The 14,003-nt window shown below is 44.5% G+C and overlaps 1 protein-coding gene across 1 annotated transcript in view; it reads left to right on the top strand.

The window, feature by feature from the left end:
* Nucleotides 1–14,003, top strand: part of dock1 (dedicator of cytokinesis 1) — a 179,198-nt gene that overhangs the window by 108,129 nt on the left and 57,066 nt on the right. The window contains exons 28-29 of the mRNA XM_041963484.1: nucleotides 11,044–11,145; nucleotides 12,551–12,645. Coding sequence (XP_041819418.1) covers nucleotides 11,044–11,145; nucleotides 12,551–12,645 — 197 coding nt within the window. The remainder of the gene's footprint in view (nucleotides 1–11,043; nucleotides 11,146–12,550; nucleotides 12,646–14,003) is intronic.

The raw sequence follows: 14,003 nt of genomic DNA, 5'->3' as shown, positions 1-14,003 counted from the left end.
TATAGACCAGTATATAAGTACATATACAGAAATATACTGTATTCAGTGTTTGTTTTTGGTCACATATTGAAACCGAAAGCTAAAATATACGCATTAAACCTTTATTTAAACTTGCATGATGTCGAGTGACAGTTTAAAATGACTTAAAACATAAAAAAATATTCAAATATGCAAAGTAAAACAAATCATTAAAGCAAGTATAGAGATGCAGTTCATAACAGATGCAAGACACAGAAATTCATTTAGAACAGGCACAAACAGAAGCTCAGTGGTTTTTGATCTTGCATTTAAATTCATCGAGGGGAACCAAAGCACCAGGTCCTCTGGGCATACTAACTAAAAGCAGACCTTCCAGGTACAGTACAAACTTAAAGGACTTGCAGAGAAGGTCATTAGACAGAGTTTCATGTGGTCCATCAAGCTTAGATGTGATAAAAAATGGTCCTCACAGGTATGCATGCATGGTTGAGGGAACACTTGACAGTAGTACACTATTCAGCTGCAGCCAGCAGGACAGCTGCTCCAGCTGTGGGAGAAGGGCCCGAAACACGTTTTTGGAGAATGAAAAGAGAGACGTGACTGAATTACAGCGGAGTCTGAGGTTCACTTCATACTTTAAATCCATTAGACCTCCTTCCCTTGTTTATCGCTCTCTCCCAGCTCTCTCCGTCGAGCCCTTTTATGACACCTGCGAATAACAGAAAGATTTGTTATTCTTTGTTCCGCCCCTCGCCTCATCTCGAGTCGCTACAACGTGACATAAAGTACCCCTGCTTCCTGACTGACTGACTGCGCCTTCAAGGTGCCGAACGCCGCGCTCGCACTCCCGACGCACTTCTGTGAGACCGTCTCCTTGTTTTGGAGTGACAGCAACATATCTGCTTCACAGCCTTGTTATTGCTCTGCAAAGCAACAACAAGCTGCAGGTCTGACACAGGAGAAAGCTTAGGAGCGTGCGGTAAGATTTAACCTTGGACTGGCTCTGTGCTTGGCACGTGTTTTGCATTTGAACCTGAGGTTCGGGGGTTGTTTAATGGCCTGAACCCCTTCGGGAGGCGATGTCTGCCATATGTGGGGCTGGAATAGGCTTTGCTGTTTTCTTTTATTGGAATCTGCTCAGTTCTGCTTGTGTAAGCGAACTGTTTCTCAGATGGATAAACCAGCGGCAGTGGACAAGTCACTGGAGTGACTCTCTTCTCCTATTGATTTCATTACCTCAGAGCCAAGCCCTCAGGGGACTCTTATTTGATGTCCTTGTCCCCTGCATGTAGGGTATACACAGTGCTGCGGTCGAAGGAAGAGCCAGGCCCAATCCTCGGGTTTTGCTGCTGGCCCTGTTTTTGATTGCGGTTCAATTCAAGTATCTCTGCTGTCACTGTGAAATACAGGCAAAAGGGCAAACAAATCTTACAAATATATTATGTATGAAATATTGCAAAATTTTGCCTTGGCTGAGGTGGAACAGAGAGGACATGAAACATGCAAGACTTGTGCCTCGGGTTGCACAATTCTGGCATCAAGGTGGAAACTGAAGACGGGAAATAACAGGGATTTATGGAGATTTTTGAGAAATACCAGGAATAAATCAGAGCTATCAGGGTTGTTTGCTCAGCTTGTGTTTACCATGTTATATATGTCATATGCATACGTAAGTGAAACCTCCCCGAATAGAAAATGTAAAAAATCAAGAATGAATGGAAATAAAGCTCCTCAATTACCATGCTCAATCAAACTACACCCCGCACTGTAACGGCTAGCTAGCACAAACTAGCATACGATGTTAACGGGTTACAAACCATGTGCTTTGCTTCAGGCTACTAAATGAAATATGACCAAAAAAAAAAAAAATCAAATATATTCATTCCAGTAACATAATGAAGTTCTGATTGATAGCCTGTAGTGGTTTGGCTCAAACAGTGTTGGCTGTCCATGTGAAGGGAGATGCACTGGGCTGTAAATGAATTTCACTGAATTCCTATTTGATAGGATGTGTGCAGCTGAATGCTGTCATGGTTACTATTGAATTAAAACGGACAAACTTTTCACCAAAACATGTCATAAGATCCGGTGTTGCTTTTTTATGTATTTAGTAGTGAAATAATTTCACTATGAAAAGGTGCTTTTATTGTGAAATTGTGCAAAATTCCCAAGCTTAACCGCTCTTGGAAAGGTCATTGACCCTTTGCTACGACAAAGCGTGTATATCATTCTGCAGTCCCCCCCCCCCCAAACATCGACGACGTGATGACGACGTCGCCTCCTCTTGAATATATGCCAGTGAGGGTCTTTGATTCCTGATTTAATGGACACATTCTGAGTCTCCAGCGCTGGGATGCTCCTCTCGCTGTCACCTCTCACGCTGCCTTTTCTCAGCTCACACTGCTGTCACACTCAAGCCGCAGCGCTAATTGGTGTTGCATGTGTTAGCATTACCCATTGGCACAGACAGTAGTCTTTTCGTTCCATTTTTACCCGCTCCAGAGTCCAGAGCTCCCTGATTTTCTCGCTGCCTCTGCTTCATGGAAAGCATGCCTGAAAGCTACGACTCCCCTTCCCCAGACCGAACACAGCAGATCTAATGCAACTTAACATCTGAACTGTTCTTAAACCGCTGATTCCTCGATTACATACGTATGCAACTTTCATTTGATTGGCCTCGCCGCTCCAATCTGCCCTCCGAGATCCTGAGTGCATTCATCCATGCAGAGTGCATTAGAGTGGAGCGTCGAATGTGTATGAAACCGAACTACTGGATGGTGAAGAGAGCTGTCAATTTATTGCAGCTCAGATCTCTCAGCAATCGCGAAAGAGAAAGGGAAAGTTTTCTGTGTGTGTGTGTGTGTTAGTGTCTCAGCTGACAGGCTGATATGATGTGTCTGCCGTGCAGCAGCACTGCCCCAGCAAGTCTCCAAGTGAGAAGCAAAGCTGAAAATGTGCCTAGCAGATACGTCAGGGAGAGTCTGTCCCCATCTGCTGCAGTCTTTTGGTCTTTTCATCAAACATGGGTACAAAGCTGGCTCTGAGTCTGTCCAAAAAAAAAAAAAAAAAAAAAGCATCCAGAGTATGAAGCGGGTTAAAACAAAGTAAAATCAGCACAAGCATGCTCGTCATGCCAGATAAATGAGAGGGATATTTTGTCAAAAGTGGATCTTATTAAGTTGATAGGAATGAAAAGTCGGGGACCTGTAGTTTGTTTCAAGCTGATTTGGTATGACCAACTGCGCTCATTCTTACAGAAATGTCAAAAATGGTCCGATTTTCTGCCGCAGGCTCAGCGACCGCCACGAGCCGATTCGAATTGTCAAGTCAAGTCAGATATGTTTATAAAGCCTGTTTCATTCGATGTAAGCTCAGCGTGCTTCGTGCACAACAAATATTTCATCAGGCAGTTTGTTGCAGAGAGTGTGCCCGCGGTCCCTGAATGCACCGTCGCCAGATTCACTCCTGTTCGTACAGGTAGGAGAGCGGCGGGTCCTGCAGGGTGAGCAGACCGTTAAGTGATTTGTAGACGGGGGGTCATGTTTTGAAATCAATTATTTATTTTAATTTAGTGGTCTAAGTGTAGGAGTCATGTGTTTGTTTTTTGTCGTCCCGATCAGCGCTCTGGCTGTAGCGCTTCGAACGAGCTGGAGCCGGTCCACTGCCTTTCTGCGAAGTCCTGCACTTAAATGGATTTAGATGTTCTTTAGGCGGTAAAGTACTGTTCTGGTCATAATGCAGCCTGTGAAGGTGAGATTTGAATCCAAGATAACACCTCAATTTCTAACCCGTTTCAGAGACAGCCAGATCAGTTTGGAGTGGATCTCCTGTCTCTGACCCCCAGCATGTGGGCCGCCTGTAACCATAACATTTAAAGCTGGTTGCGACCTTTAGAAACAAGGATTCTGAGCTATTTTGGCAGCATGTTATGGCTTAAAGACATGTCAACGCCTTATTGACCTAGAAAAACCCCCCTCATCCTCCAGTGCGACCGCACAATCAGCCACGCTGACCAGACAGTGCTCGGCAACATCAATGAGGCTCCTGTATGAATTAAGGTGTCTGTTCAAGGAAGTATTATGCTTTGATGTATTAGAGTGTGAAAGTGCTTCCTCAAGCTTGTCTAAGTTGGACGCTATCTGAATGAATGGCACAACGGGTCACTTTCATGGCGGGCTGCCCAGGTTTTCCGTGGTTATTATTTATCCTTATGTATTCTGAAGTGTTTACCCGGACGTCACGATGCATTACGCCGAACGCTGCTGAAGAGGAAAATGAAGTGTGAATGGTTTCAGCTGGCCTCGAGCAGCCGACCTGCCCGCCTGTCTGCCTGCCACCTCGTTGGCCTGATGTTGGAGCCAAGTGGGCTCGCCGTTGAGTCCCGCAGCGGTGGCCAAGTGCCTTGCGCGTGTCGGCCCTGCCTCCCTTTGACAGGCCAGTGTGAAAAGTGTTCAAGTGCTGCCACGGTTCCAGCCTCCCTGGTCCTGGGTGTGGAGGAAAAGGAGGCGGACGTGCCCCTCTGGTGCAGGAGCAATGAGAATTAAAATGCAATATAGTAATTTTAGAACAACTGCACTTAGTCATCATTGCCTCTATAAGGCAACAGCAGCTTACAGTTCAGTTATTGTTTTAATGAGTAATTCTTATATTATGATTATTATGAAAACCACAATATACGTATATAAATAAATGCATATATATAAAAAAAAAATCACAACTTGTATCACAATCACAGCATCTGCCAAAATATTTTTTTGCATACGTTCAGCCCCAATTATGCTAAATACTTCCATATATGAAGTTGCAGTGGGATCCTGTCATAATATAGAATGAAGAAATGAATGAATGGAAATGAGTTCTGGTTTGTATATGAGTGAAAGAGTGATGTCCATGTAAATTTGTCCTCATCATGACTTTCTGTATATTAACTGAGTGACAAATCAGCTGTTTTTTGAGTGAGTTTTGGTTAGAAAAGTGAGAGTCGAGCAGGTTTGTGTGTTTCACAACAAAAGCAGCAGCAGCAGATACTCGTCCTTGGGCATTTTAAAGGTTGTTGAGCCACAGTTTGTTTACGTGTCTTTATGTTCGTTTCTCTCAGTCTATTGATGCCATTTCAGCTCAGAAAATCACCTCAGTTGGTGCTGCTCTTGAGCGAGGACGCAAACTGAAGAGAATACACGTATACCCCTCAGATTGAATGGCGTAACGGCCGAGTGAGGGTTTCGTTGTAATGAGCCAGCAAATTCATATGTCATGGGGCCTGAAGCTAATAGAGAGAACGAAGGAGTCATTTTGGTCCCTGTTGGTCGTCCCCCTCCCCCACCATCCTCATCCTTCTCTCTTCTCCTGTGTCAGTTTTCTCTCCTCCAGAGACGGGTGGAGGCTCGGTCTACATCTCTCCAGGGGCCGGCGTTCCGTTTCCCCACCGGCTTAATTAAAGGCTTAAAACAATGCTCTGTTTATAAGGCAACCCTTCACTACTAGAACAAACATCAATTTTTGCTTCTCTGCTGTCAGGCGCTCAAGTGAGATGAATTATCAGGGAGACGCCAGCTACAGAGCGGCGTGTGATGGATCTGGCCCTGCCCTCTAATCACCGCTGTTTCATTTCCGCTAAGATTCTGCCTCATTTGCCCTCAAGCGCAAGATGGATATGGAGGCAATCCGCAGCCCCTGTGATAGATATCAATAGTTAAGTTTCCGCTTTACTGTTTATCTTGAGAAATTGTTTTGGTAGATAAGTGCTTGAGATGGATGACAGCTGGATTGGTTGCCATTAAACGACTGACTTCCGGAAGCATCTTGAACATTTTTGTTTTGTCCTCCAGGTGCTTCATCATCTCCAGTGGATGCTCAATGATCGATGGAAAACTTGCGGTTTCGCTCATGACCTTTGTATCTCAAATCGCTGCCTCGCGTAACATTTTATTACATTCGACTCATTTAAGTAGCTGAATAAATTTTAGTACATTTACCTACTTAATAAACATGTTTGCATTCAGTAAAATCTAATTTTACTAAATCAATTTTTTTCACATTTAATAAATCAAACTTTGTAAAATTCTAGAAAATTTGGCTGACTCGGTCATTTAGTAACTAATCTAGAAATACACACACAAAAACCTATTGATCAAAATCAATTAAAGTATTTCTTTTCTCCGTGAGTTATTTGAACTATGTTATGTTATATATTATTTCATTTTTGAGATGTGCTCGTTTTATGAGTTCAAAGGTTTTGATAGTTTCTTCTGCAATAGAAGTATTTCCCCAGTACCCACACTGGTATTTTTACTAATTGTGATCTCGCCATCAAGACAAAAAAAAGACACTTGCCTGTCTCCAACATGAACTATCAACCTACTTCACTGCACCGCTGCACGTTGTCACCACGTACTATAACATAACTCAATGACATCATCAACTTGTGAGACAAGCAACATGTTGACGGAACGACAGAAGCCTTAGTTTTCATTTTAGACCAGTTTAAACAGGATGATGCAGATCAGGAGCAGAATCAGCTTTATTGGCCAAGTATGTTTGCACATACAAGGAATTTGACTTTGACATTGCACTCAATGTACTTGAATAAAAATCTCTTAAGTCATGCAAAAATATGAAATAAACAATATATACATTGTGTTTACATATATACAAGAATGATGTGGCGATAAACAGTAACAATGACCTCCTGCTGGAGGTTTGTTTTCAGATGGTTTTTGCATCATCACTGACGAGCTGAAAGTTACATGCGTGTGTCATCTCAGGCACAAAGGGCCTTTGGATCCTGAGATTTTTTACCACAAGTTATTGAACGTGCGTTGGACAGTACAATGGACATGAATTTGCTTTTAAGTACAGGTGATTTGATCTGATTTGAAAATGAAGCCAAACGTTTTTTGTTTGTAGCTCATAGTGAGGAGCCCCACAGAGCTGTTTCTAGATTTTTCCCCTTGTTGCCTGTTTGCTCGATGGGTCACATTCACGTCGCTGATGAAGCTCGGTCCTCAAGTCAGAACACGAACAAGTCACATCATGCAGGAGGAATCACTCAGTCTGCTTATAAAGAGAGTTGTCTCAGGATTTCTTTGCCTTTCCCTTCCTGTTTCTTGCGTCTCTTTTGTTTTGTTGCGGTTGTCACTGTCAGGCAGGCGTCCTGAAGGAGTATTTTCCAGCTCTCCCTCTTCTACCTCCCCCCTTGTCCTCCGTCACCCACACCAAAATCAGGATTGATAGGAAGGGAAAGACTTCTTCCCCCGGCCTGCTTTATTTGCACTCCTTCCACCCGTTTTCTGTCCTCGGGAAGAATAAAATAAATAGGCAAGTTGTCATGGTAACGAGTTTATCCCGGAGATAAAAGTGGAGGGATGAGCCGTGAGAGGGACGGGCTGGCCTCTGAGTCCTTCTGGTTCACCCCAGATGCCGCCGGTCTCTCCGACAGACCTGCGGAGTCAGCTGTGTGACAGCGAAGGCTACTTCGCACCCATCATCTCCGCGCCGGAGACCCCCCAGAGGAGCGTACCTGAACGTTCCCGTTCGCCGTCATGCCCCGCATCTCTGTTTCTCGCATTACCCCTTAACAGCTGGCATGGCATGTGCTCGCGTTCCACATTTAGATCTTAATTGCCGCACAGTGAAAGGTCTGAATCCCTTTTCGGGGAGAGAGATTCTCTGCGTCTTCCACTCTGAAGCCACATCAAGCCGGGGATACGGCAGCTAGATCCCTCACCTGTATTTAATTTGCCATCAGGATTTGCCAGCTGATCCTGCTGCCTCGAGCAGCAATTACGCTTGTTTGGAAGCTTAAGATTCGTTCATGAGCAACATGTTGCAGCAATACAATCAATAGGAACATTGGCGTTGTTGTTGCTGTGCTGTTGGCAGTCTTGATTGAATGTTGGGAGTGAGCTTAAGGGGCTTACGCTACTGTATGCAGTGCTGGAGCCTTATGGCGAGTCCCGCGCTGAGGCTAACAGCGTGTAAAGTTTGCTCTGAAGGCTCTTTATCTTGGGGATTCATTCACGGCTGAAGAGATGGAAAGAATGAATGAGCATGGGATACCCTGCAGCTGACTTAGCCTCTGTAGAGTGGAGATGCCACAACAGCCGCCAAAGTTCTTGCTCCTTTATATCAATAAAGCGGCTGCCCAGCGTGAGGGGAATTGCAGCCGCCTGTGCCCGCCCCCCATGCTTGTGACCCTGGTGGGTCCGGGAATTTGGAGTTTGAATGAAAAAAGGTGGGTTCGACATGTTAAAAAAAATGAGCCTTTTAATGCTGCCGAGACCGATGCCGCTAGCCCGCCTTTAACTCCAGGTGATCATGTAACTTCGACCTCGGTTAAGAGAGTGAGAGGCTGCAGAGATGCGAGCAGACCGCCGCTTTGCACAGTTGATTCACGCTTGTCTCTTCGCTGCTCCCCAATCAGGCTCCGTCCGAGTTTGTCCTCCGCCTTAGAGCTGAATAACGGAGGCTAACCGAGGCTCGCGTGCCCTCACAGATGAGCCTTGCCCTCTGCGCTCTGGAAAAACATTTCCATATTAAGATAACATGAGTCACACTGGTTTCTGTGAAGCATTGCTGAGAGGGACGTGAAGCAGTCATCAGCTCCACATCGCAAAACAAGGAAAAAGTGAAAGAATTATGAATAATAGACGTTCGGATTGGCGATTGTTTTAGTGCACGATTGTCTTATTGTTAGTGTTGACGGGGTGAGCATCGTTTCCATACATGTCAATGCTCATAATTAACCTTTGTCTTAAGTTGTGGCAACGTGCTGCACTGAAAGCAGGAACAATAGGAGAGAGGGCTCTGGTGAAGTAAGACAGTGTGTGTGTGTGTGTTCAGCATCATTTCAGCTCTGCCGTGCTTTGGTGGGTCAGGCCTAATTACAGCTCAAGGAGAGCTTCTCCAGCAAAACAGAATGCCTTGTGAGGATTAACCACCATGAAGCAGCTGAGTTATATCCATCGCATGAGGGCTGCGCTAACAGAGTCCTCACTTCAGCGAGGAAGTCCCTGTCCAGATTAAAGTCCCGACCGGGGGTCTGCTCAGGTGATTAGTTATGGGACGATGCCCGCTCGAGGAAAAAACGGGTCGGCGTCATTGCAACCGGATCTCACTGCAGCTCACAGGACGTGTTCGCTTTGCTCGAATTCACTCTGTTTTACGGCTGACACGCCTTTCTCCTGGAAATGTGTGTTTGAGCTGCCTGGGAGAGATGCTAAAATAAATCAGTTAAAAAAACGTGCCTTTGAAAGAGGTGTCAAGTGGGAACTCTTTCCTTTTGGCCTTTTTTTTTCTTCCCTCTGAAATATTAACCACTCATACTGCTTTTGTTAGCTCATTTCACATAAGGTTGCCCTCTTTTGCAATGGTGACGAGTTACCGAATAGTTAGAGATAAATAGGACAAAACATTAAAATTGAAACATTGCAGCAGGAGGTTTGCAGCCGCGGTTTTAGATTGAGTTTCAGCATTCAGATCATTCCGAGAATTTGGGATATTAACTTTGCACATTCAGAACAGGCAGCATCACTTCTATCACCTGCTTCATGTGATGGAGTAACATGGGCTCTGTGTATATGTGTTCATTCCTCTGTGACAAATGGAGCGGAAAGCCTGAGAAAAAAAAAAAAAAAGGGTGCAGTTCGTCCCCCTCCAGCTGAACTCCTGGTGTCAGCGACTAGCGATGCCTCAACTCTCCAAGGAGAGAAGGGCTGAAAGGTGAACTGCAAAATGTGCTCATGCTACATGCACAGCCATTTTTAATAAGAGGGAGGCTCTGTGTAATCCTCCTCAAAAAACATGCATTCAGAGCTTTCCAAAGTTTAGCTGTGGTGGAAAAGGCTAGTCTCAACCCAGCGACGTGATCCTTACTTCAGTGGTTTTTGAGCACCTTTTAACAGTCACCTGTAATTCTTATGAATCTTAATGCTTATCAGACCTCGGGCTCATTAATCTGGGTGTGCTCTCATGCATTCTTCGACAACGCGCTTTTAATTGCTTTCTCCTCGGTGCATTTTCTGAGCAGCTAGTTGAGGCAAAACTGTGGGATAATTCCCATGATAATATTGTTTGTGCTTCTTCTTGAAAAGAGTTGCACTTTTATGCCCTGTTATGCATGCTAATAAGCAATTTTGCTTAATAACATGCATATTAGTAGCATATTAGCTCTTATTAGTCATAATATTAATGGAGGTTAGGGTTATTAGACTGGAAAGGATTGGAATTCATGTGCAATAACTTCCTTACTTACTATCAATAAGCAGTAATTAGCAGGTAATTAAGAGAACTCTTAGTGCCTTGTAGTTATAGTATATGGTCATGCAGAATAAGGCATTAATAGATAGACTAATATGGAGCTAGTATGCTACTGATATGCATGCTAATAAGCAGGTAGCTAATTTTGAATATGTGTACCCTATTAAGTGTTACCAAAAGTATTCATGCAAATTCTCAAACTCATCGTTGGGATTTATTTACATCTTTTGTTTGTTTAATAGCAACCTAATGAACGCACTTCCACCATCATATCTCCGCCATTTGTGCCTTTCTGCTTTTCTTGTCTTCCTGCACGAGTCTCTTGGTAGCTGATTATCATGAATCCTTTGCCTAATTCATCTGTTCCTGAGAAATTCTCACAAAACCTCACTGAAATAACCAAGAAGAGCCCTTCCAAAATATGTCCCGAATGCCTCCGAACGCATCTCTGGCATGGCGGCGACCTCTCTCCACCCATTTGCCTTCCCTTATCTGCCCTCTGCAGCACACGTACAGCGTGCTAACCAGAGCCAGGATGGCACGCCACAGAGTACAGACAGCACTTTAGGGACCTCACAGACGTTATAATCAGTGCAGACAAAGAGCTGGGGAGCGGAGGGCAGCAGGTTAATGAGATCAGCCACTGGGTGAGAGCGCCTACCTTCCCAAACCTGGGAGGCCAGGCACTCAGATCCAATCAGCTCAGCTAGTCAGTATCCATCGAAATCACAGACATGGAGTCACGCTGTCCTCGGCCTTCAATTTGAACTTGATTGTGTATTGAATGCGCTTCTTTCTCGTCAACAGGGGAGCTTCGTGGCCAGCATGACTGCCACTCTGAGGCAGATGGACGACTATCATTATGCTCATCTGATCAGCACCTTTGGCAAGATAAGGAGTGATGTGGTGGTGAGTACACCTTATCAGTGTGTCCGAGGCTTTTGGATGAGGCACTTCAGGCCACGTTGTCATGTAATAACTTACAACGCAGGCCCGTAGTTCAGCGGAAGCTCGCCCTGCCTTCTCTAGAAATCAAAAGTTAGATTAGATATGTTTGGAAAATGTTTTTTCCCCCCACAATAAAGTATGAAATTGAATTTCTGTCGGTCCTTGCTGTCAGGCTGCTACACACACAGCATGCTCTTGATGATAGTAACTCCAAAGGGAGGCAGATCACTCGTTGTAGCCAACAAGTTGTGGAGGAGGGATAAATCTCACTGATGTTATGGATTTCAACTCTGAATAATTCCTCCCTCAAGGCGGTATTTCTCTAGTATCTGCTGCCAGATTAGCATTATATTACTCTACTCTGACAAGTGGGAAAATCCTGCTGTTTGTCTTTACCCCAACAAAGTCTTTTGAGTGTCATGAAGGACAGGAATCTGATTTATATTACAGGTAAAGCTCTCTAATCTTTTGGCTTCACTTGCCAGCACGTGCTGCTTTTATTTGGCATGAAATGAACGTACGAATTTATAGAATTAGAAAGGCCGCTACCTAACTGCGCTTGTGTGTGCTTGCTAAGCAGTATTTATTTATGAATAGAACTCTCTGACCTTCACAATTGCGCACGGTGGCTTGTTTGAGGCCGCCTGTCTTGCTCCCACTGCAGGATAAACAGTGTGATGAAGCTGGATCTTTCCACAGATTTATTGTTCCTGAAGCTGGCGTGGGCCATATCCACATTTCAGAGCTGGCTGCAGCCCAAAGGACTTTGTTGTTTTGCGGCTGTTCTCTAAACACACCACCACAAAGCACAGGGATTCATCCAGGACTGAAGCATCTAAAGCCAGAAATAGATTTCCATGCATATTTATGTTTTGGCTATTTAGCTGCCACAGATATTAAGAAGAAACTCATGTAAGTGTGACAGCAGAATTAAAAGCGCAGACTTTTTGCACCACCTGACAGTAAGGAGGGAGAATTTAAAGTTGAGTTGCTGTGGAGAATTTAGAGCTGCATCTATTAGTATAACTGAACCTACTGAACCTCGAGTTGTCACATTATGCTTTAATAGCTGATAATTACATGTCCGGTTTGTTATCTAAATACCACCTGAATAGTTTTCCTGTGCCAAGCGAGATAGCTGGAGTCTCATTGTAGTGCAGCGTGTGAGCATTAAGGATTACAGGTCTCAAGCGCCACCTGCAAAAGGGAACTACTGTATTTGAGTCACCTTGACCTTAAAAACTAATTCAAAAGCCGTTTCAGCCTGAATGCCACAAATTCCTGGAACAGTTCAATTCAGATTGCTCTTATCTCGCTGGTGGGAAGAATAACAGGTTTCATTTTGGAAACTTTCTCTCTCTTGCAGGATTTCCTAATGGAAACATTTATCATGTTTAAAGATCTCATCGGGAAAAACGTCTACCCCTCAGACTGGGTCATAATGAACATGATGCAAAATAAGTAAGTGCGACACCGCTGGACACACACACACACACACACAAACCTGCACATGAAGCATGCTGCTTTAAACGCCCCACACTGTTGTTGCTAAGGAACAGCAGTCAGAAGTGGGTAAGGGTATTTTCCAATGTTTTTCTCTCCATGCAAATATCGGCACAAGGCCTCAGCAGTGTAGCAATCAGATGAGCAGTCAGCGCAGCCGCAAACAATCACATGAATTATAGATGCTCGGGTGTATGCTGCCTGCTAATCTGCAAACTTAGTCTCAGCATCTCTTTACTTTGTTGCTTGTTGTGCTGCCGCGGCCTTCTGTTTTATTAATGTGAACCTTGCCTGATTCCATTTTTGTTGGAAATCGGAAAAAAAAAAAGATGAAATGTGCTTTGCAGTTTAGGAGTTTAGTCAAGAGCTGTGCTTTCGTGCATTTGTCACATAAAGTTGGAGCTAGTAAAGTATTTAAAGGTGTTTTTGTGGCTTCATGCTTCCATTTGTATCTTTTCAGAACAGACACATATTAGAATGTGTCATTATGCAACGGCACTGCAACAGCTGTCAGATGGAAGTTTTTCAACTAAAAAAGAAGATTCCCTCTTCCCCTGCAGGGTCCGTGCATTATTGAAATCGCTAGATGTGTTTTGAACGGCCAAAGATCCATGGTCGGTGTAAGATTTACATATCTATTTTAAGAGCACTTTGTGGATTTAGCGCTGCAGCCTAGGAACATTGGCAAGTTCAGGAGTTCACAGTTAAGAAGAATCAAAACAGATGCAACAGATTCAGAGGCCCGAAGCTTCAGGCGTGGTGTGCTGGTAGCGGCCAATGTAGCTTCGAGGTGCTAGCCTCAAGCAGAGATGAGAAGGGGGGCTACAGAGGTCTGACAACATCACTTTGTCCTAACTCCGCACGCCGACGCTCGGAGTCCTCAGCCCGTGCCGACACGGTCTGAAGTCACATCACTTGACACGCCACAAGAGGCTTTCGGGAACTTTTTTCCCTACGTATGCAGTTGTACTCCCCAAGACTTGTAAACAGACCGTGGTGTGTTAATGGAGCGTGCATCAGACCAAAAACAATGTGGAACACCAAACGCGAAGGCTTTGCAGAGTGCGGCAGAGGACCTGGAGCTTTATCTGCTTCAAAGTGGCCCTTTTATAGCAGGTGCAGAGCTTACAGAGGCAGCCCCTGTGAGCAGCTTTACTCCCTGCCCACTCTTTCCAAAACTACTCCAACATCATCACCAGCCAGGATATTTGACTAGAGATTGTATTGCTACTCAATTCTGGCTCTATTGCCTTCATCAGTCCATGTGATTGCTACAAGCCAGGTTCCTTTTCGAATTCATGCTGCGGCCCCTAAAA

This window comes from Chelmon rostratus, chromosome 21 (genome assembly GCF_017976325.1).
Source record: "Chelmon rostratus isolate fCheRos1 chromosome 21, fCheRos1.pri, whole genome shotgun sequence".
Classification (NCBI taxonomy): domain Eukaryota; kingdom Metazoa; phylum Chordata; class Actinopteri; order Chaetodontiformes; family Chaetodontidae; genus Chelmon; species Chelmon rostratus.
The sequence above is the reverse complement of the archived record's forward strand: the minus strand, read 5'-3'. Positions and strand labels throughout refer to the sequence as shown.